Source organism: Helianthus annuus, chromosome 8 (assembly GCF_002127325.2).
Source record: "Helianthus annuus cultivar XRQ/B chromosome 8, HanXRQr2.0-SUNRISE, whole genome shotgun sequence".
Lineage (NCBI taxonomy): Eukaryota > Viridiplantae > Streptophyta > Magnoliopsida > Asterales > Asteraceae > Helianthus > Helianthus annuus.
The window spans coordinates 76,888,133-76,913,429 of record NC_035440.2 but is presented as its reverse complement, the minus strand read 5'-3'; the positions used below and the strand labels follow the sequence as shown (position 1 = coordinate 76,913,429).

The window sequence follows — 25,297 nt, the reverse complement described above, 5'->3', positions numbered from 1 at the left end:
GATCGCGCTTGTCACTTCGATCCGACACACAGCGTACGTTGCAATGTGGTCAAACCACGTACTGGGGACAAGCGTTCCAACAATACCAACAACATGTTGGTAAAAATCGCCACAATCTAAACGCCTGCCAACACAAGTGGGCCGAACTAAAACCAAAGCTGGATCGGTTTAAAGTTTGTTTCGATCGTGTCCCCGTGGGGGTCCTAAGCCACGACGATCGAATGGAGATTGCGAAGATCGAGTGGAGGCACGAAGGGGGTTCCCACTTTAATATTTATAGATTTTTGTAATTTTTTAGGAATTATTAACTACTTTTTTTTATTTTTAGGATAATAAGTAGTTTTTTTTTAACTTTTAGGACGTTATGTAATTTTTCTTTAAAATATAAGTTTGTATTTTATTTTATAAATCTTAATTATATAAAAAAATAAAGTCAGCCAAACCAATATGGTAGCCCAACGCCGCTAACCCACGCCGCTTCCACACCCCACTTTTTTTTGGGTGGTCCGGTGGAGTCCACAATCGCCACATGTCGAGCAAAGCCCCCAACCCAAGCCCCCCTCCCCGCAGTCTTAGGGGGCGTTTGAGATTAGGTATTTTTGGAGGTGCTAATTAAATTGCTTTGGGCCTTGTTGGTGTCAGGTAAGATGTTAATTTGCAATGAACTCGATATTAGTACCGATACTAAATTGTATCAGTATTAAAAATACCGATACTGAAATTCATCAAAATTGGGTACCAATAATGGTATCTAAAATGCTCGGTACGATACGTCATACTATTTGAAGGTAGAAAATCAGTAATACATCGGTATCATGCTGAATCAATATCGAACCGAAAGTACCAGTCTCAAAAACACCATAAAGTAGGTACGGAAAATCAAAATGCTCATCTCTAATTTTATTAACATTGTATAAAAGGGAGATTATGATTTTCGATAATCAACCTGACGTCACACCCCAACCGATGGCAGAAACATCGGAGCGAGACGAAAACGAGATTGTTCAAGATTTCATAACGACTAATTGTGACAATAGTTTAAGTAACCAAATTTCATTTCGTTTCTAAACAAGTGTACAACATTTGGAAAGGAAATTCCAATAACTTGTTTATACAAAATCAAACGATAAGGAAATTCAAAACATAAACTAATAGGTGTGTTACAAGTTCACCCTAAGTAGTTTTTTGTATGTCGTCATCATTTTCCTGCAACATGTATTAAAATATAATCAACAAAAGTTAGCGAGTATACAAGTTTGATTATATCGCATATGTATAAAAGATTGTCTCAAATCTAACGTGGCATTTTGTTTACTAAGTCAATTTCATACTAGCATTGTGACAACCCGTATTTTCGACCCCTCTTAACTATAGTAAATAATAACAACGTATAATAGCAAACTACAATGCGTGCAACGTGTTGTTTAATCGACACCTTTGACCAAACAATACTGATTCAACATATATTATGTGTTTTATCTATTCTATAATACTATATTAAGAGAACTGGGTTTTCTACCCTTTTCGTAATTTTGCCATAGGTACAAATCTTGAAGCATCATGTACAATATAGTCAAGCTATTTTAGAGGGGGTAAACTTATGCATTGTCCAAAATTTAAGACACTTTAGGGGCATTTTGGGGATTTCGCCACCTATAATTATATATATCTATGGAACCCATTAAGTGTAACCAACTTTGAAATCAATATTGAGCATTGGATCTTGCTGAGATTAAATCTCAGCCCTTTAAACTCACAAAATTAACTGCTAAGAGGGCAGTTCAGGGCAGTTTTTTGCAGTTTCGATGGCCGATGATTATCTTCACCTTTTCCTGCCCATCATCTCCACTCTTACAAATATGGGTAGTGCTCTCAGTTCAGTTGAGAAGTAATGTTACTCAAATAAAACTGTAATATTGGCAGGGAGGTTTAACTCTCTCTCTATCTCCTAAAATGAGGAGGTTACAAACAGTTTTGGGTTTGATTTCTCCCACGTCCCCTCCTCACGTTTCTTATAACTTCCTACCCTTCCTTTTAATAGGGATCTCAAACCTACATTTTTGCCCATTCCCTTCATCGCTCTGTATCAATCCATTGCGCTTTGAAAAGTAAAAGTGAAGCATCGATTTCGTCGCAACACCGATTCCAAGCATTTGTGTGTGTGTAATTTCCGGTTAAAATTCAAGAGCCAACCAAGGTATGTAAACCCTAATTTAACATTTACATTTTATTTCACTTCAAATTATCATCTATTTTCCGGTTAGTTTCGATCCGATCTCACTCCAAATTGATGTGTGTGTTAAAATAGGGTTTGTTGTTTGATCAGGATTGAGATGGCGAGTTCAGTAGAGGCTGTCGGAGAACCTGTTCCGACGTCGGCGGTGCTAATGTAGGCGTCGAAGCACATCGCCGTTAGATGCAGAGGTGTTATTGTTTAAGAATTTGATTAAAAAAATATTTTATTTGAGTAAATTTGTGTTATTGTTTGAACCCCACCCCCCCCAATGTTAACCCTGAATATGATTCCAGTGTTTGTTTGTCGGTGCTTTCAAGTCTAATTTAGACATGTTAGGAGTCTCCTTACAGCGATACAACCTCCTAAGCTCTACTGGAAAGGTTTTTGATGCTATCAATTTGCAATCCGCTAGGCGTTGTGATATGATGTGCGGTTGAGATATATACGCATCTTTATCGATCAATGCTCATTTGGTCTGTTTTCAAAGAAAGAAGAAAAAGGTCGAAGAGAAAGAAGAGTCGGATGATGTAAGTTCTTTTATAAAATCTTTCAAGTTCAATTTGAGTCTGATATGAGAATTCTCTGTACGATACGGTGACAATACTTTGAAACACGTTCTAACTAAACAAAAGATAGTGTTGTTGTATATATGTAATAAAATATGAACTTTCTATTCTAAAATTTAATGTTATACAAGCTTCAGGTTATTCACCTTTTCATTTGTCTAACATTACTCCTCCCCTTTTGAAAGCACTTTTATTTTACTGATTTGCATGTAGATCTATGTTGGGTTAGAGTGTCAGATTTCTACCTCAAAACAAACAATGCCATACGGGCAACTTAAAGAGTTTCATGGCACCCTTATAGTGAATCACTTAGAATTTTATCTTCTCATAAACTGCAATCATCATCATCACCACCGATTCAGAGTAATATATATACACACACACAATGTCACTCTCTTCTCAATTTTAATACCAAAAAATCACTCTTTTTTCAAGATTTAAGGGTGTGTGTACATGTGTTAAGTGGACATCTATGTGGGGTTTTTTGTGTTATTTTTTAATTAATTACTTGCATTGATTTACATATTTCCTGCCACCGAACCAAAATAAAGGCAAAGGTGGAGCCTTTGTCTGCTTTTTTAATAGTGGGTAATATTTTCAGTTTCAGATGTCTTTTACAAGATTTTTGTAGAGTAAGAAAACAGAGCAAACATTATTCCAAACAAGCAAGCTGAAGAAGCTATAGTTCCTGGTGAGATGAAAGGTGCTAATGAGCAAGAACAACAACAGGGGGAACAAGAGGCAGGGGTAGAACAGTCAATGTCTGGGTTCAAGAACTCTCTTTGGCATGGTGGTTCTGCTTATGATGCTTGGTTCAGTTGTGCTTCAAACCAGGTAATTTACCAAAATACCCACTAGACTTTGTTATTGTACTTTCTTTGTATAAAATTTGTATAAAAATATGATCTTTTTTGTTTTTTTTTTTTGGATTTTAGGTGGTTCAAGTGCTCTTAACTTTGCCATACTCTTTCTCTCAATTGGGTATACTTTCAGGAATCATATTACAAGTGTTTTATGGTCTTCTTGGAAGCTGGACTGCTTATCTCATCAGTGTTCTCTATGTGGAGTATAGAACAAGAAAGGAGAAAGAGAATGTCAGCTTCAAGACTCATGTGATTCAGGTTAAAATCCATTTTCTATTGGTTTAACAATATTTACATCAGTAAAAAATAGTATCTGATTTTGTATACATGTTGTCTTATATCAAGAACAAACTAAGAGTAAAATGCATTTTCGCCCCTGAGTTTCGACTACTTTTTTTACTTTCGTCCATAGGTTTGTTTTTGCTCATATGGACATGGGTTACGACCCACTGGCATATCCGCCACGTGGCGAAATATGTGTTAGGGGGAAAGCTCCTTTTGCAGGATATTACACCCAGAATTGTTGGAATCAGCTGGTTGAGAATGGAAATGATGACAATGGTGGATTAGCAGCAACATGTGACAATTTGATTGCAAGTAAATTCAGGTTCTTTTCGTGTTCATCAATTCAAACTCCATGTTTGTGCATAAATTCGGTCCATAAAAATACAATATTTACATTGTAGGTCATGTAAACGAATCAACTATGGTAAATTTGTGGCAAAAGCAAAGTTTCGAGCTTCACAAATGATTATAAAGTTGTCATTAGAGCACATGTAAGGATGCTCTCATCTTTGGATATATTTTTACTTGAAATTCTTTCAAGTTCGCAAAAATCTTTCGATCTCCCAATTTTTTTTTGTACGTTGTGTAAGATAGTAAAGACTTACGAGAAAGTAGGGGTTATAAATGGGTCAGAACCAGACCATACCGAACCGAACATGACCATGACCGGAACTGTAGGACCCTAGTTCGTATTTGACAAAAAGTCGCAACGGAAGTTTAAGCCATAAAATTTCTTTCCTTATAAATACCTTGACTTACTTAAAATTTCATTTTTAACATAACTCTTTCGCAGAAAGTCATCATTCGACTCATTTACAATTAAAAATATAACATGAGTTTACTACATTACATACACCAACGTTCCCGTACAATCCGTCTTGTGACTCGATCCTCGATCTCTATTCCTTGATGATTCTCCGTGACCCGATCAACCTACACTCACCACATACATTCGTAACGTTAGCACACATTATAAACATAAATAAGATTTCTCCTTGTTGACTTTTCATTTCATTATCTCTTTACATTCAAGCTTTCCATCTGATTAGACAATCCGTGGTGAGACTTCCTTATTGTACCTGCGTTACACTTCGTTCCCAAGGCACGCTATTAATATTGTCAATATTCAATTTCAATAATTACATGCGTGCATATTTTCCTACGTACTTATATATATACATACGTTCACACATAGCTACTTACATGCATATGTACCTACATATATACGTACGTGCCTAATTACGTGCATACCCATATACGTATATACATGCCTACATACATACATACATACATATTACATGCCTTCACACAAACCTACATACATGCATACATTCGTACATACTCACTTGCGTACATATACATACTACCTACATACACACCTACATACATACATTCAAAACATACATTCATTCATACATACAACCTATATTCATACATATATATACATACATACCTCCATATGTATCTACACTACCTAAAACAAGGAATAAATTAGTCATTCTTAGCTTATACGTGTTTAAAAACGGTCCAGACGGGTTCGCAATGGATCAACGGTTAAAATAAACGATTTTCGCGAAACTGACACCCACTCGCGTAGCGCCACGGCCTGGGGCCTTCCCCGTCGCGCTACGCCACGGCCTATTTTCATCAGATTGTTGTTTGCTGGTGCTGCATATTCCCAGCATAACCCGATTTCACAGAAACAAGCATAACTCTCTCGTTTTTTAATCCGTTTTACCCGATTCTTTTTCCTACCCGACCGTAATTTAATTCTCCATCACATGGAGTAAAAATCCAATATTTGGACTACTTAAACTTATGACTTTTAAGCCTTCGGCTTATTACCCTTTTTACCAAATTTTGACCCGTTCATGCATATATCAACATAACTTGTTTGTTTGACCGTAGTTTCTTATGAACCTAATAATTTCAACATTTGTCTATCATAAAATATTAATTTCTCGGATGTCTTGCATCCTCTTAACCCATTTTCGCTCAAGAGCTTATTTTGACCCGTTAAGAGTATTCGCGCATTTTAAGGTCTATGACTGACAAAACCATACTTCTCACTTTCAAACTTGTCTAAAACATTTAACTTAATCAAACAACGTATTTCTAAACAGTTTTGAAGATCGTTTGCCAATTTACCCGTCAAGGGCGTTTTTGTCAACTTCGCTCCATCCTTTACAACAAAGGACTTCATTGCACATTCAACCAACCCTATCACTTAATTACATCTCTAAACACACATACCTTGCTTGGATCAATGCTAAGATTCGTTTAATGTTCCATCCACCAAATTGTTAGATAATAACAACGAGATCCTTTCGCTATAAAATCTGGAAATTCATAATACTTGACAAAACCATTCATTAGTCGATAATGCCAAATGGTGACATCTCCACCATTTGACCCGTTAGTTCCAAATGTCCATTTTTACCCCTTTTAAACATCAACTATAATTTCTTATCATACCCATATATTCCGACCCGTATCAAATATTGTCGGAACGTCATACTTCACATATTTACTTACCATGTTCGTAATCAATACAACGAATAGATATTCTACAAAAGGGGGTGTAAGCTTACTTACCTTGCATCCGAATATGCTTCCCGTGCGCATTAGTCCCGTTTGACCCGCTTCCTTCCCAAGCTTCCATGTCGCTTATCAAGCATCAAGCATCAACTATCATATATCATTCTCAAGATAGTTAGCTTGTTCATCATTCATCACACGGATCTTATTTCGGGAATTACCATTCAAACTCAAAACATACTAATCTATCAAATCCTAACTGAAATCCTTTAATCATTTACACACGTATGTGATTTCAAACATCATTACAATAACGTATCATCATTATACAAAACCCACTTCATAACTTCATTATTAATCACTTACTAGTGATCTAAACTCAATTATCTATAATTTCATCATACCCTTGGTGTGTGTACAACCTTCTAAACATAAGGTACAATTAATTCATGGACAATCTCTTAATCTCATACATAATTCATCAAATCCTCCTACTAATAACATATATCATTCACACATAAACATTCAAACATATTACCATCATATTTCTTTCAATTCCTCTAGTAAGAACCCATCCTATCCAACAATCATGATTAATTAAACATGGATGATCATTCAAGTCATCATTCTTACCAAAACAAATGGGTTTCACCTCTAATCATCAAATTAGCCCAAACCATGTATAATCTTGGTTCTATATCATGACATTAACACCTACTCATACTCAGTTTCATACCAATTCACGATTTACAACATAACCCATCACATTCAAAGTCACCAAACACCAAAATTCTACTTACCTTGTGTTCAAGAATGCATAGATGATCCAAAATCGAGACATGCATGGACTCAAGATCATATCTAGGGCTTGAATTTGCTAAATTTATGATGATTAGGGGTTTGCCCCCTTTTCTCCTTCCTGATCCACGCGACACACACACACCTGAATGTGTGTGTGTTTGTGCTTTAACCCTAATTAACCATTCAAGTTCCATTTTTAACATGTTTGCCCCCTAAGGATTCATTCCTTTATTATTTTTAGCTACCCCTTTTAACTAGGTTAAATAACCTAGTTATTTATTTCATGATATGTCCTATAGGAACATACGACAATATAAACATTCGGGTTTTGGGGTGTTACAAGTCTACCCCCTTAAATAAGGTTTCGTCCCCGAAACCTTTCTCATTTCCTCTTACACACCCACATCTATGTTTGACTTAATAGTCACATCATAATTATAAGTAATCATCCTATCTCGTTTCATAATTATTCATACACTTGACTTCTTCTTAACAAGTCTATACTTTCCATTGTATACTTCCACATAACATTCTCATTTCCTCGACCCGTTAGTAACAGGTCAATATACATATTTATTTGAACTTATAATAATGCTTACCTTCATATGATCAGTTTATAACAGATTTAATACCTTCATCTCATCCTTTAAGATTTCATTCTATAGACACATTGTATAACATTTAATTCTTGTTTTGTCATCACACCAAAACTACTATTTCATAGTCACACCTACGTGCTTAACTCCATAGTTAACATCGTTCTACATTTCTATAGTTATTTGTACCATGCTTACCCTTACGTTACTTTCAAATCATCCTATTCATTTTACATTACTATTACTCTCATTTCATGCATTTATTAATTGCCTAAGCAAGCGTATCATGCAGGTTCTTCATAAGAGAGTTCAACCAAGACCCGACATTTTCGTTCAAAACTTTTAAGATCTAGTTCTTAATGACATCGTTCTCTTCTTACGTCAACTATTAAAAGTCAAATATTTCCACACCCTACCATACCTATTCCATCATTCATCTCGTAGGTCGCTTTCAATTTACAAATCCATATCTATCTGGTATGAGTTAAAACATTATACTTACTTTGATTTCATTTTGTGCTTCTGCGATCCGTAAACCAGATGATCCGCTCCTTCGCGCGTACTGACCATACCAGGCCAGCTTTCATTCAACCTTGTACTGAGCTTTCACTCATGCACATTCGTTCACCAATTTGTTTGGTTTCATCACATTGAGGGTTCTACCATTGACATCTACAAAATAAGCGGTTAACACTTTTCATTCAAACATTCATTATATTAGGTGATTACTCACCTATAATTCTTTTACAATTTCCTACGTACATGCTATAACATTTTCCACACTTCATTCCTTACATGCAATTCTTTTATTTTGGTTACTTATTTTATCAACCTTTGTAGTTTGACTTTTCAAGGTCAAACCGACATTTCTTACTTACCGTAGATGTAAAGCGGTACACATTCGTACTTTGTTCCTTTCATGCTTACTTGCAAGGACATTCATTACATCATTTTGGTATTCTTAACAAAACTCACCCTTCTCATTCATACTTTAAATACTGTCCGGGTCGTAGCCCTTCATTTATTATGACTCCTAAGAGTCGATTTCTAACACAGTTAACACATAACTTGTTCGAAACTTCTTCCTTTCGTTTTAAAATTTAGGTTTGCGTGCCAATCACGATCATTCTTTCATTCAGTTACTTTACATTTACTCATATGACTCGTTTGACGCAACCAAGGTCAAGCTATCGGCACATTCTGATGTGGGCCAATTTCATCCTTTTTATATTTTTAAATCTGTCCCGCGGATTCAAACGTAACATCCATACCTTTCATTACTTTTATGTTTCGAATCCGTCCAGTGGTTCCAAACGTACCATTCATACCTTTTCTTCCTTCTATGATTTGAATCCATCTCACAGATTCAAACGTATCATTCACATCTTTCATTCCTTACATGTGTTGAATCCGTCTCGCGAATTCAAACAGGTCATTCCTACTTCATTACTTTCATGCTTCGAATCCGTCTCGCGGATTCTAACATATCATTCATACCTTCATTCTTGAAAGTCTTACGTTTCTCTTCACCCTCACGTCCACCTACTACCTAATTCTAATGGACATACCTGAAACAATTATCACGGTCTCAGGAACATCATATGTTTCTTGTGTACTGGCCAGGTACACAATCCACATACTAGTTTCGTGTCTTCGTGTAATCGCCACCTTATGTCCGAAGAATTAAGTTTCGGCACGTGTATCATTTTCAAAACTTCATTGCCATATCACTATTATATTTCATTTAAAATTTTCTTTCACTCGCTTATTTATACCACTTCATACGCCCCCACGTTAAATTTACGTACCTGGGGTCCATTTGTCTTATCACATGCCTTGATCCCGTTTCTAGACCGCATTCACAGATCATCCTTTCCAAGCAGTTATGCTTACCTTACACATAATATAACTGTTAGTTTCTTCATATGAATGCATACATACATGTTTTCGTTCCATTTCTACCTTTAGATCTTGATCGAGTCATGGATTGTACGGGTTCCTTATCACAAGAGCACACAGGTTTGAGTTCAAGTACCTATACTCTCGTACTTGATTCTCTCAAACCAGGGCTCTGATACCAACTTGTAGGACCCTAGTTCATATTTGACAAAAAGTCGCAGCGGAAGTTTAAGCCATAAAATTTCTTTCCTTATAAATACCTTGACTTACTTAAAATTTCATTTTTAACATAACTCTTTCGCAGAAAGTCATCATTCGACTCATTTACAATTAAAATATAACATGAGTTTACTACATTATATACACCAACGTTCCCGTACAATCCGTCTTGTGACTCGATCCTCGATCTCTATTCCTTGATGATTCTCCGTAACCCGATCAACCTGCACTCACCACATACATTCGTAATGTTAGCACACATTATAAACATAAATAACATTTCTCCTTGTTGACTTTTCATTTCATTATCTCTTTACATTCAAGCTTTCCATCTGATTATACAATCCGTGGTGAGACTTCCTTATTGTACCTGCGTTACACTTCGTTCCCAAAGCACGCTATTAATATTGTCAATATTCAATTTCAATAATTACATGCGTGCATATTTTCCTACGTACTTATATATATACATATGTTCACACATAGCTACTTACATACATATGTACCTACATATATACGTACGTGCCTAACTACGAGCATACCCATATACGTACATACATGCCTACATACATACATACCTATTACATGCCTTCACACAAACCTACATACATGCATACATTCGTACATACTCACTTGCATACATATACATACTACCTATATACACACCTACATACATACATTCAAACATACATTCATTCATACATACAACCTATATTCATACATATATATACATACATACCTCCTTATGTATCTACACTACCTAAAACAAGGAATAAATTAGTCATTCTTAGCTTATACGTGTTTAAAAACGGTCCAGACGGGTTCACAATGCATCAACGGTTAAAATAAACGATTTTCGCGAAACTGACACCCACTCGCGTAGCGCCACGGCCTGGGGCCTTCCCCGTCGCGCTACGCCACGGCCTATTTTCATCAGATTGTTGTTTGCTGGTGCTGCATATTCCCAGCATAACCCGATTTCACGGAAACGAGCATAACTCTCTCGTTTTTAATCCGTTTTACCCGATTCTTTTTCCTACACGACCGTAATTTAATTCTCCATCACATGGAGTAAAAATCCAATATTTGGACTACTTAAATTTATGACTTTTAAGCCTTCGACTTATTACCCTTTTTACCAAATTTTGACCCGTTCATGCATATATCAACATAACTTGTTTGTTTGACCGTAGTTTCTTATGAACCTAATAATTTCAACATTTGTCTATCATAAAATACTAATTTCTCGGATGTCTTGCATCCTCTTAACCCATTTTCGCTCAAGAGCTTATTTTGACCCGTTAAGAGTATTTGCGCATTTTAAGGTCTATGACTGACAAAACCATACTTCTCACTTTCAAACTTGTCTAAAACATTTCACTTAATCAAACAACGTATTTCTAAATAGTTTTGAAGATCGTTTGCCCAATTTACCCGTTAAGGGCGTTTTTGTCAACTTCGCTCCATCCTTTACAACAAAGGACTTCATTGCACATTCAACCAACCCTATCACTTAACTACATCTCTAAACACACATACCTTGCTCGGATCAATGCTAAGATTCGTTTAATGCTCCACCCACCAAATTGTTAGATAATAACAACGAGATCCTTTCACTATAAAATCTGGAAATTCATAATACTTGACAAAACCATTCATTAGTCGATAATGCCAAATGGTGACATCTCCACCATTTGACCCATTAGTTCCAAATGTCCATTTTTACCCCTTTTTAAACATCAACTTTAATTTCTTATCATACCCACAAATTCCGACCTGTATCAAATACTTGTCGGAACGTCATACTTCACATATTTACTTACCATGTTCGTTATTAATACAACGAATAGATATTCTACAAAAGGGGGTGTAAGCTTACTTACCTTGCATCCGAATATGCTTCCCGTGCGCATTAGTCCCGTTTGACCCACTTCCTTCCCAAGCTTCCATGTCGCTTATCAAGCATCAACTATCATATATCATTCTCAAGATAGTTAGCTTGTTCATCATTCATCACACGGATCTTATTTCAGGAATTACCATTCAAACTCAAAACATACTAATCTATCAAATCCTAACCGAAATCCTTTAATCATTTACACACGTATGTGATTTCAAACATCATTACAATAACATATCATCATTATACAAAACCCACTTGATAACTTCATTGTTAATCACTTACTAGTGATCTAAGCTCAGTTATCTATAATTTCATCATACCCTTGGTGTGTGTACAACCTTCTATTCATAAGGTACAACTAATTCATGCACAATCTCCTAATCTCATACATAATTCATCAAATCCTCCTACTAATAACATATATCATTCACACATAAACATTCAAACATATTACCATCTTATTTCTTTCAATTCCTCTAGTAAGAACCCATCCTATCCAACAATCATGATTAATTAAACATGGATGATCATTCAAGTCATCATTCTTACCAAAACAAATGGGTTTCACCTCTAATCATCAAATTAGCCCAAACCATGTATAATCTTGGTTCTATATCATGATATTAACACCTACTCATACTCAATTTCATACCAATTCACGATTTACAACATAATCCATCACATTCAAAGTCACCAAACACCAAAATTCTACTTACCTTGTGTTCAAGAATGCATGGATGATCCAAAATCGAGACATGCATGGACTCAAGATCACATCTAGGGCTTGAATTTGCTAAATTTATGATGATTAGGGGTTTTCCCCCTTTTCTCCTTCCTGATCCACGCGACACACACACCTGAATGTGTGTGGGTTTGTATTTTAACCCTAATTAACCATTCAAGTTCCATTTTTAACATGTTTGCCCCCTAAGGATTCATTCCTTTATTATTATTAGCTACCTCTTTTAACTAGGTTAAATAGCCTAGTTATTTATTTCATGATATGTCCTATAGGAACATACGACAATATAAACATTCGGGTTTTGGGGTGTTACAGGAATCACAACCATTAATTAAACTGTAAGTATCATAATTGAGAACCGGACTAGAAGGAGGTAGTCGTTCCCGGGTTTCATGGGTCGGGCAGGTCGATCCTCATGGGCCAGATGCCTTGGTCCGTTTAAGGTTCTTGGCTGCCATTGTTAATACAAATATTTGTTGCAATGCAATTGCAAGTGTAAGTTACTTGTGGAGCTATTTATTTTTATATTATAACTTAGATATGTTCTTAAAGTTGAGATTTTGTACTTTGATTTGTCATTTTATCAATTGGTGATAATTGACTAAAAATTTAGAATATATATTTCATAACACCAAGAACCATTACACATGTTTCACCCTCTTTGGTTAGGAAAGTGAAATTTCATTTATACGTGGCCGATTACATGCCATTTGTGATCTTTCGGCATAATGTTTTTTCATACAGTGTGTTGTATATATTTACCATTGATGAGGATTACTGTTTTGGATGCTTACTTGTGATCTGTCCATGATGCTTACTTAGTTGTGATATTTATGATTCTCTTACGAGGCTCTGGTGTTGGAAAAGGGACACAATGTACACAGATCAGGGAGACTTGCATTCACAATCCTAAGCATTGGACATTCCACACATGTTGTACTTTACCATGCATGTGTTTTGCCTACCGTTTCCTTTTGTGTTTGAGTACTCTACCAGTTTTACTTTGTATCGTTTTGTGGTTGTAACCGTTGATGTTCGTTTTCCTTATATAAATTAAAGAATGGTGTTTTTTTGTCATGTTGTTAAATTTTGTGTACACTTAATATATGTTAGCTTTGTTTATCACGTTGTTCATACATATATATATTTTTTTTTGCAATCTGACTCTTTTATTTCTTTATGTTCATAGGTTCATTCATGTTGTTAGTATAAATTACATTGACGTAACCCGTCCACCGGACGGGTATTAAACTAGTTAAGATGAAATGTGAAGAAGATATTAATTGTTATTGTAAATAAATTTATGTTGGTCTTGAATGTAGAAATTGAATGAATTCTGTAACTGAGAAATTAGGAATTCAGAGAAATGAAGCGAGTAGATGCATTTATTCTACAAAAATGAATGCCACCTTCTAAATTCCTCGTAGACGCTCCATCTAAACTGGTACAAAAGGAAGCTCCATCTAAATCGGTACAAAAGGAACTAGGGGTGCAGATTTTCTCCTAAATTGGCTTCCATTGATTTCGGTTTACAACACCACTAAATTTGTTTCTGATCGTGAACTACCCTGGTGATCAACACCTGACGGGTGGTCCATAGGACAACCCTTAAGTGGTATAAACGATATTAAAATCCCACATTTAATCGGGTAATTGTCTAGAATTAGATAACTACGGTTGCTTGTGTTTTAGGTACATTTGGGGCATAAAAGTGTGGAAATGAAGCTTCGAATAGGCGCGACCGGATTGGAGATTGAAAGACGGAGAATAAATGAAAAAAATCAATTATTGGTATGGAAATTAAGAAGATGACATCATAGAGGACGAAATTACGAAAACGTAGGCGAAAACGGTGAAGAAAACGGAGTTGAAACGAAAAAGTTATGAAGAAAAAAAAATTGCATGCTGAAGGCTACCGTAGCTTACGGTAGCTACCGTAAATTACGGAAGCCCCCATCATTTTTCTTCCACCGTAAGGCAGTAGAGACCCACCGTAAGCCATTCCAAGCCACCGTAAGCTACGGTGGCCACCGTAGCTTATGGTGGAGGCCAGCGAGAAATGTGTAACTACCCTATTTTATGATGTTTTATTGTGTCTTTTCAATTACAATCAATCCCATTCGGTTACTAGCAGTCTAGAGGCGAATTTTGGGTGTTCTTGAGAGCTTGAAACAATTTCAAAACATCTTATGGTGATGATGATTGTCCAAGTCATGAGTAGCTAAACTTATGGTGATCATCCTAGGTTGAAGGTTTGTCTAAGACATTTCTGTTTTGATTCTTATTTCTAGAATAATAGACTTGCTATGATGGTTTGTTTATTATGATGTGTTGTTTGCTTGTTCGTAAATTGTTAATTTGTATGTTAATCTTAGTTTAAACCATACGTTCTTGGTGTCGTTGGCAATCGAGATATCATGGGCGGGATTAGGATTGGGTATTGATTAATTGTCCATCGGGTAACAACCTCGCGTTCTAGGAATCCGAGTACTTAGTTCCCTTTCATCACGACAAGTAATAACACATGAACCATGTCTATGTGGTTCTTTCTAGTTGAATATTAGCATGAATGTCAAAGCAAACTGGAAACTTAGGATGGTCATTGGTCTCTAAATTGTTTACAAAACCAATTCTTAATTCGCAATTTAATTAGTAATCTTAGTTTTAAAATCAAACAATCCAAACTCTTGAATTTACTTTTATCGCAATTAGTTTAATCTTAGTTAACTTAGATACACTTCTAAATAACACATATTCCACAAACTCCCTGTTTTGATACCCACTTACCGCTAGCTGTTAGTAGTAATTAGATTAAATTTGATTGTGACCACGACATCACGTCAAATTTTGGCGCCGTTGCCGGGGACTAGTGCGCAACGTGTGTTAGTTTAATAGTTTTGTTTTGTTATTTTCGAGTTTATGCTGGTTGTGTTTAGTGTGCAGGTACTACAAGTGTATGCATACTAGAGGCTCTCACAAGTCGTCACCACTATCGTTCGATCCGGAAATTGAAAGAACGCTAAGGCAAAATAGAGTTTTGGTACGAGAAAACAAGATCATTGGTTCACCCACTTCACCCATTACACCAAGAAACATTATGGCTGATTCACAAATCCCACCTACAACAGGTCAAATGACCTCATCATTCATTCCTACATCAACACAACCTTCACCAAATACCACCATGCCTAATACCACTACCAATCCTACTCCACCTCATGAAGTTACACCAACCAATACCACACCACCGATTACTGCCCAAGTTGATCCTACTCTTACCTTCAACCCCTCTACCACAATTCCACCACTTTTACATTTTTTTCCAACTATGGTTCAATCATCTTCTACTCACCCACAACCACAAGGCTCAACCGTCATGCATACTACATCTACATACCGACCACCGAACCAATCGGGTTTCCAATATTCATCCTTTCCATTTGGGCAATCTTTGGGTATCCAAGGAGATGGTTATGATGATGGGTATGAAGAAGATTTTAGGGGATATGAAGAAGAAGGTTTTTACTATGGGGGTGATGGAGGTAATTTGGTACCTCAAGGAGGAGTGGGTCAACAAAGTCAACCATTGCAACAAATTCAAGATATGGGTAGGCCACCAACGGGGATACAACAAATTCGGCTACATGGGCCACAAATCCAAAGACCAACACCTCTACAACAAGTTCAGCCGCAATATCAACATCACTAATTCCAAAGGTCGGTGCAACAACCTCCAATGCAACAACCTCAATTTCAGCAACCGCTTGCACCTCAAGGGCCGATGCAAAGGCAAATGGGTCGTCCAAGAGTACCATTGGGTGCTCCACGAAGACATCACCGAGATGCGGTGCGGGGAATTGAAGCTCATTTTAGACCGGTTATTACTAATAATCCTTCACCGGTGGTGATTCCTCATCACCCGGATGGAAGGACTTTTGAGGTTAGAATTACCACACTTCAAAGTTTGCCAAAGTTTAAAGGGTTAGCAACGGAAGAACCTTACTTTCATTTGGAAACCTATGACTCCATTTGCAACACTATTGGAGGTCAAGGTTTTTCGTCGGACGATGTCAAGTTGGTTCTATTTCAATTCTCTTTGGAAGATAAAGCAAAGAGATGGTTTCATACTTTGCCTTCCGCGTCAATTTATACATGGGCCGATATGCAACAGATTTTCTTGGACGAGTTCTACACTTCTCAAAAGACCAACGATGCAAGGAGAGGTTTGAGAAGCTTCCAACAACAATCGGGGGAAATGTTTCATGAGGCTTTTGAAAGGTTTAATATGATGTTACGGAATTGCCCTCATCACGGAATCCAACTTTGGGAGTTGTTGAACGCGTTTCACGAAGGGTTGAGTTCGGAGGATGCTCGTAACTTGATGTCGATTACTAACGGTACATTCGGTACAAATTTTGAACAAGATGATTGGGCATTTTTAGAGCAAATGGCGGTGACCTCCAAAAGGAAGGCCCAATCCTCAAGACGGGCAAGGCATGTGATAGCAAGGCCACAATTGCATGGAGTAGAGAGTGGAGGCGTTCAAACCATGAATCAAGTGTACAACGTGTGCACTAATTGCAACGAAATAGGCCACACGGCGGAAGTATGTTTGGTAGGAGTGGTTGAGGAGCAAGTGGAAGAGGTGAATGCTATTCAAGGGGGTGGTCGAAACTTTAACATGAATTCGAACACATACCACCCTGGGTTACGAAACCACCCAAATTTTAGATATGGAAATCCCTCAAATCAAGCCAACCCGAATTTTCAAGGAAGTCAAGGTAACTTTGTTCCACGCCAACCGTTTAATGATCAAAGTGGGTCTTCGAGTCAAGGTTCCTCGGGTGGAAATGAGGTCATGGAAATGTTGAAAGCGATGCAAATGGAGATGCAACGAAGAAATCAGCTGGATGAGGTTCGTATGCAAAAAGATGAAATCCGTGACAAAGCTATTCAATCGTTAACCACCCAAATGGGTCAACTTGCGAGTGAAGTGACGATACTGAAGAAAGCAAAAGGCCAGCTACCGAGTGACACGGTGACAAATCCCAAGAACATAAAAAGCGTTAATATCAATGTGGTAAGCACCGTTCCTAGTACCGAATTTAATGAAAAATTTCTAACCTCTTCATGTCAAATAAATACAGGTATAGGGAAGGACACCGATGGTGAGAATGATAAAGAACATGGAGCACCAATCGTGCCTACCCGTGTGGGAAAATTAAAAATTCCTCACGCATTGTTGGACTACGGGGCGAGCATGAGTGTGTTACCAGGTGATCTATATGACATGTATGATTTTGGTCCGCTCAAAGATATAGACACCATGGTGAGTTTGGCGGATGAGAGTTGGAGACGTCCGCGAGGAGTGGTTAGGAATGTTATGATTCGGTTGGGAGAATTCGAATACCCGGTGGATTTTCTGGTCTTAGATTATGCTACTACCGAGATGGTGTCGCAACAAAGGGTGATTTTGGGTCGACCGTTTCTCTTTACAGTAAATGCTCAAATCAACTGTAGAGACGGGATTATTATTATGACCGAAAAGAGCTGTATGTTGTTCTTGATGTTCAGACGAGGATTATTAGTTATGAGTCCATTGAGGGTAAGGGTAGCGAATCTAATGGTCATATGAAAAGCACATGTCAAAGAACGAAAACGAATAAACCACCTGGTCGTGAAGAAAAGTATGAAGGTTTAAGCAGGAGTGTACGTGATTTTCCACCGAATGAACATGAGATGGATGCATTTTGCTCAATGACACGAGGAAATGATGGAGATGATAGAAATCGTTTCTTTGAGCCACCATAAATAGGGGGTGGCATGGTCTGGCTGAAGACCTGCAAACTTAGCGCTGCTCGGGAGGCAACCCGAGGTTTTATATTGATCTTGCTGTTTTTATCTTTCTATGTTTCAGGGCCATGGGGACATTCAAGTGTGGGGAAGATGTGCGGATATTTGTGTGAAGGTGGTGATAGGAAGTCGGATTATCCACAACATCTGTTGTGTCAAACTTCACCAGGTCAATGTACTCTTTCCTAAGTCTTGTTATGTTCTTTAGCTTTGAAATATTGGTAGTTAGTTCGTTTGCTTTTAGATTAAAACAAAATAAATAAAAAAAAGAAATTTGGGGTTTGAGATTTAAAGCTTTTGTTGATGATGAAGGGTTTTAGCGATCAATTCTTCCCAAAACCATACATTGGGGTCAATGTATCCCAAGTGTGGGGATGGGGGGGGGGATTTTGAGGTTTTTTATTTTTTTTAAATCAAGCAAAACATTGTGAGAATTTGAACACCCTGGACTACACCCGAATGATGCACCGACAACCCTTAATTACCTTTATTCTTGGTGAGAGTTGAAGCCACACTTGTATATAAATAATGCTTGTCTTTGATGAGAGTGGCAACAGGTGGGGGTGCATTAGAACTTGTGCTTGAATACGGTTCGAGGGCTTAGTTGAACATGAATGTAGAAAGGATAAGGGCATTTAGGTAGCCTCGCCATAGTGTGTGTGAGTGTGGGATTTGGGGGGTTGGACCTCATAAATTATATATATGAGCTTGGTAGTGAGAAGGGCGGGGGTTTGGACATTTAGTTGTCCATTTTGTGCCTAAAAGCCGATCATTTGTTACCCCTTAGCTAGTTCTCCAAAAATATACCCGACTTAACCCGGTCTTATAGTGTTAGTAGTTGCTTTAGTTGTGTTTAGATATGTTATGTGAATGTTTCTCTATGCTATGATAAAAAAAAGAAAGAAAAAAAAGAAAAAAAAGTTTATGAAAAAAGCAATGAAAAAAAATGAAAAAGAAGGATGTGTGAGTTGTCTTGTATATAGTAGTTATGTGTTTTTTATTTCATTGTGTAATAAAAAGACCGGGTAAAGTCCTTCGCTACTACATATATATTCCATTTCCTACCTGTACACCTAACCACATTACAACCTTTAAGTCCCTTTGATTTGCATTCATGTTTGGCACTTGTTAGGCGGAGGACCGATTTAGGTACAAGCATATAGTTGTGCAATCACCCGTTTGCCTTTTGTGTGTCTAGCTTATCTTTGCTAGCGCTTACTTGTAGCCGAGAGGAGAGATTTAGTGAGGGGTGTGTTATTTTGGTGTTATGAAAGGGTTAGTAGAAGGATGACATGTTTATGCTTGATTTATGTTGATCGCTTGTGCACTTGAAAATGGTTTTTGATGGGTTACTTGGGACAAGCAACGGTTAAGTGTGAGGATGTGACGGGTGGTCCATAGGACAACCCTTAAGTGGTATAAACGATATTAAAATCTCACATTTAATCGGGTAATTGTCTAGAATTAGATAACTACGGTTGCTTGTGTTTCAGGTACATTTGGGGCTTAAAAGTGTGGAAATGAAGCTTCGAATAGGCGCGACCGGATTGGAGATTGAAAGACGGAGAATAAATGAAAAAAATCAATTATTGGTATGGAAATTAAGAAGATGACATCATAGAGGACGAAATTACGAAAACGTAGGGGAAAACGGTGAAGAAAACGGAGTTGAAACGAAAAAGTTATGAAGAAAACAAAATTGCATGCTGAAGGCTACCGTAGCTTACGGTAGCTACCGTAAATTACGGTAGCCCCCAGCATTTTTCTTCCACCGTAAGGCAGTAGAGACCCACCGTAAGCCATTCCAAGCCACCGTAAGCTACGGTGGCCACCGTAGCTAACGGTGGAGGCCAGCGAGAAATGTGTAATTGCCCTATTTTATGATGTTTTATTGTGTCTTTTCAATTCCAATCAATCCCATTCGGTTACCACCAGTCTAGAGGCGAATTTTGGGTGTTCTTGAGAGCTTGAAACAATTTCAAAACATCTTGTTAGTGGCTAAACTTATGGTGATCATCCTAGGTTGAAGGTTTGTCTAAGACATTTGTGTTTTGATTCTTATTTCTAGAATAATAGACTTGCTATGATGGTTTGTTTATTATGGTGTGTGGTTTGCTTGTTCGTAAATTGTTAATTTGCATGTTAATCTTAGTCTAAACCATACGTTCTTGGTGCCGTTGGCAATAGAGATATCATGAGCGGGATTAGGATTGGGTATTGATTAATTGTTCATCGGGTAACAACCTCGCATTCTAGGAATCCGAGTACTTAGTTCCCTTTCATCACGACAAGTAATAACACATGAACCATGTCTATGTGGTTCTTTCTAGTTGAATATTAGCATGAATGTCAAAGCAAACTGGAAACTTAGGATGGTCATTGGTCTCTAAATTGCTTACAAAACCAATTCTTAATTCGCAATTTAATTAGTAATCTTAGTTTTAAAATCAAACAATCCAAACTCTTGAATTTACTTTTATCGCAATTAGTTTAATCTTAGTTAACTTAGATACACTTCTAAATAACACATATTCCACAAACTCCCTGTGTTCGATACCCACTTACCGCTAGCTATTAGTAGTAATTGGATTAAATTTGATTGTGACCACGACATCACGTCAGCACCCACAAATTTCATACATACAACTCTTTCTTCGATTGTGAACTACCCTGGTGTAACACCCCAAAAATGAAAGACACAATAAATAATAATAAACTTAATGTGATTAAGGAATATATAATAATATGGTACCTAAATGTGGGTTTTTAAGTTAAGATTTACAAGTTAATAAACTTAAGGGGGGAAGCATGATAAATGCCAAACTATTAGATTAATAGTGAGAAAACCACAAAACCCACACACTGTACGTGTGTGGATCGTCCAGGAACAAAGAAAAACAAGGGCTCACCCTTGTTCTCACCAATTCACCAAATTGACAAGGGAAAATCGATGTTTATCAGTTGCATGTAGTAGGATTTCGATCATTTACCCATACCCAATCAAGTGGTAAGTCGAATTTCTGGATTTGATAAGTTGTAGAATTAGGGTTTCGACCCAATCATGAAATCATGTTATGATTTGTGTTGTATAGATGATAATAATACCCTCTAAAGTAGAAATCATGCTCGATTTTGGTTAATTGAAAGAAAGCCTCTATAAACCCACTTTGTGAAATTGTGATTATGAATATGAGGATTATAGGAATGATGAATAGATGTAATTTTATATGTAAATCAGCTTGTAGTACCCGAATGCTAGGTAAATTGATATAGGTTAAAGGAATTGTAAGAATTAGGTTGAATAATGATGATGTATAGGATGGACTAGCAAGTCATGCTTAAAATGTTTGTACACTATGCTTTGTTAAAGTAACGCACACTAGGTGTTCGATGAAATGCTTGAATGAGTAGTTATGTGTAAATTGGAAAATGATGGAATGAAAGTGGGGTACTAAACGAATGAATGATCATGTTTATTTAGGTGTGAAGGAAGAAGGTTCGAATTCTAAGAAGCCGGAAGGATCACAAGACCAAGGTATGTTCCGTTACATACGAAAACTTACTTATAATTGTTAACATCTGTATTGGACAACTCTTGTTATATTGTTCATACTATGTCGTAGTGATTATGGTGTTAATGAATGAATAGCAAATTCTTTGTGGATTTGTTTATGCTAAAGAAGAATTATGCTAAGTTATGCAAATTGACCGGTTCTTGTAACTAGGTTGAGTAAGGATATGAGACCATCCGTCTAGAACGAATGGTTACGTAAGCCAAATTGTATGCATGAAGTTCAATCCGTTATACGGATAGAACGAGAGATTTTTAAGTTGAAAGTAATTAACCCGATGTTATCGGGTCGTATGCGAAATGCTTGAATCTCATTATGAGATTGTATGCCATACCCACTAAAATGGGTAATCGAATGCGTATGAGAAATGGAAGTATATAGTTGATTGCAATTACCATGTTGGTATTGTGGACTAAATAAGTACCTTCATTAACTTTTTAAAGTTTGATGTTTAATGTAGGTAAATCCTCGACTTAGGCGATTGGACGGCTTGGAACGTGCACACTTGGTTTACGCCCGCCTCACGCTTCCGTTATCAAGTCTTTTGAAATGGGTTAAGTCTTGGTCATATGTATTTAAGTCTATGTAGTATGTTGACATCTTTGTCGTAGGGTAAAACTTGGTAGTTGAAGTCATGTCGTGTCTAGTGTAGACTTTGTTTGTTTTGGGTTTTTTTGTCAAGGATGTTAAACGTTGAAGTGTGGTGTGTAAAACAAGTTGTTAATGGTGATAAACGAATAGGTCATGTCGAAATTTCAAACAATTTTCCAAATTGTTTTTATACGTCGAATTAAGTGGAAATTGGGGCGTAACAAGTTGGTATCAGAGCCTAGGTTTGAGGGATTCGAGCTGGAGTAATAGCGCTTGAACTCAAACCAATGGCTCGCTCGAAAGTGTGCTCGTTCCAAGATCGCCAACGAGGTAAAAATTTAAGTTTTCGGTAAACGCAAGTATGCATAGTAAGCTTATAATACGGATATTGAAGATAAGTATTTTTATATGTAATGAGGGGAGGTGAAACGGGGATTCCAGGGACCGTGTAGCTGAAATCGGCCTGAAAATGCGATTAAAAGTGCTTAAACAAAGCTGCAGCGAAATCAACAAACGAAAGCCCGTCGCCGACGGGCATTTGGCCGTCGCCGACGCCCCCTTGATGACCGACGCCCTAACTTCCTGCCTACGGGCAAAAGTGGCCGACGCCACTTTCTGGAACCCGTCGCCGACGGGAGGCCATGCCGTCGCCGACGGCTAGCGGATTTCAATCCGCTGAAAAACCTTAATTTTTGTATTATTTTCGCAGTTCGAGTTCCCGACTTGTTTGGAAACCGTTTATTTGTCGAGTAAGACCCACATAAGGCCTAAAATGGTAGATGTAATCACGGGTAGTGGTTAAGATCGAATGAAATTATAAAAGCCAAAAGTAATATGTCGGGTAATGTGGGCAAATGATGGAAACCTTAAAAGTAGGCAAAGATTTATAAATATAAGATTACGAATGAAAGAAACATGAGATTAATGAACTATGATATACGGGAGGCTTATGATTTGTATTAAGCGAAAACATGACTTTGTGTAGATGGCTGAAGCAAGAAACGTCAATGAGGATGATGACCCGACCCGTCAAGAAGCCTTTAACAATAGGGTCACGGAGGTGGCGGAAGGGGTTATGCAAGCTAATCTCCCACGATTAGCTCAAGAGGTAGAAAGTAGAGTTTTGGGAATCGTAGACGCTATGATGACAAGTAAGATTGAAGAGTTAAAAGAGTTAATGGAAGGGTCTAAGGATAAAGGTAAAGATCGACGATGTACATATAAAGACTTCATGGCGTGTAAGCCTACCACTTACGATGGTAAAATCGATCCGGTAATGTGCCAAAGATGGATCTTAAGCATGGAGGCGGTGTTCAAACGAAGTCGGTGTGATGAGGAGGATCGAGTAATGTTCGCTACGGGACAACTCACTTTTCAAGCAAAAGACTGGTGGGATGCTTATAGTAAGGAGATAGGCGAGGACAAACTTCAGACAATGACTTGGCAAGAATTTAAAGAACCTTTCATGAAGTACCATTGCCCTCAGTCAGCCATCGACAAGATTCAAGAAGATTTCTTACGACTCCGGCAGAAAAACGAAATGATAAATGAGATATCTAGTATTTTCTTGGATAAGATGAAGTTTTGTACGGAGTTTGTGCAAACCGAAAGAATGAAGATCAATCGCTTTTACGGGATACTGAAGGCAGAATTTAGGGAATTCATCACTCCCTCGAAATGTGAAACCCTTGAGGAGCTCATTAATCTAGCACGGGATAGAGAAATTGAAATAAGAAGGCAAGAAGAACGTGGTGAGAAAAGACCAAGTGAGAAAGGTACGAGCTCGAGTCCATCAAAAAGGGGGAGGTTTCAAGATCAAGGGAGGAAGGAAAAATCGAAAGGTGGAATCACCCCTTGCAAGACTTGTGGAAAGCTCCATACTGGGGAGTGTCTGTTGGGCAAAAAGGGGTGTTATAAATGCGGTAAGGAGGGACACTCGTCCTATCAGTGCCCGAGTAGCCCAAAGACTTGCTTCAATTGCTTCGAAAAAGGGCACATCAAATCTGAATGCCCGAAACTCCAGCAAGAGTCGAAGAAGGAAGATAAGAAACAAGAAGGTCCTAGGGCCAAGGGTAGAATGTTCCAAATTACCTCCGAAGAAGCCAAGTCTCATCCGAATGTGATTTCAGGTATCTTTTTACTAAACTCCATACCGGTTTATGTTCTGTTCGATACCGGAGCTACTATGTCATTTATTTCGAACGAAATTATACAACATCCGTCCTTTAGGATCGAACGAATGCCAATGCCACTAGAAGTAGAAATAGCCGATAGTAAGATCTATATGTTACCACGAGGTTTGTAGAAATTGTAAATTCACTATAGAAGATGAAGAATGTCAGACCTTATACCTATGGTTTTGGGGGAATTTAAAATGATTGTGGGGATGGATTGGTTGGCGCGACACCATGCGGAGATTGATTGTGAAAATAAGGTAATGCTTATCCAGGCTCCAAGTGGAAAACAATTAAGTATTCAAGGAGAGAGAAATGTAGAAACCAAGTTGTGTACCTTGGTCCAAGCTTATAAGTACGTACTTAACGGGAGTAGAGCATACTTAGCTTATGTAGGAGATGCCCGACAAACCCTCCCGAAGCTTGAAGACGTTGAGGTCGTGAACGAATTTCCGGACG

At 37.6% G+C, this 25,297-nt stretch overlaps 3 protein-coding genes across 3 annotated transcripts; all 3 read left to right on the top strand.

The window, feature by feature from the left end:
* The first annotated feature begins 3,408 nt into the window (after window positions 1–3,408).
* LOC110897188 (auxin transporter-like protein 1) lies at window positions 3,409–15,092 on the top strand. Its single transcript, XM_022144009.2, has 3 exons — window positions 3,409–3,636; window positions 3,738–3,923; window positions 15,024–15,092. The coding sequence occupies exons 1-3, from the start codon at window positions 3,499–3,501 to the stop codon at window positions 15,090–15,092; spliced, it is 393 nt and encodes a 130-aa protein (XP_021999701.2). The 5' UTR covers window positions 3,409–3,498.
* A 1,292-nt stretch (window positions 15,093–16,384) lies between these two features.
* LOC110897176 lies at window positions 16,385–18,459 on the top strand. Its single transcript, XM_022144003.1, has 2 exons — window positions 16,385–18,115; window positions 18,169–18,459. The coding sequence occupies exons 1-2, from the start codon at window positions 16,385–16,387 to the stop codon at window positions 18,457–18,459; spliced, it is 2,022 nt and encodes a 673-aa protein (XP_021999695.1).
* A 5,190-nt stretch (window positions 18,460–23,649) lies between these two features.
* On the top strand, window positions 23,650–24,969 carry LOC110897162. The gene has a single exon (XM_022143999.1). It carries the CDS (start codon window positions 23,650–23,652, stop codon window positions 24,967–24,969), a length of 1,320 nt encoding a protein of 439 aa, XP_021999691.1.
* Window positions 24,970–25,297: the final 328 nt, after the last annotated feature.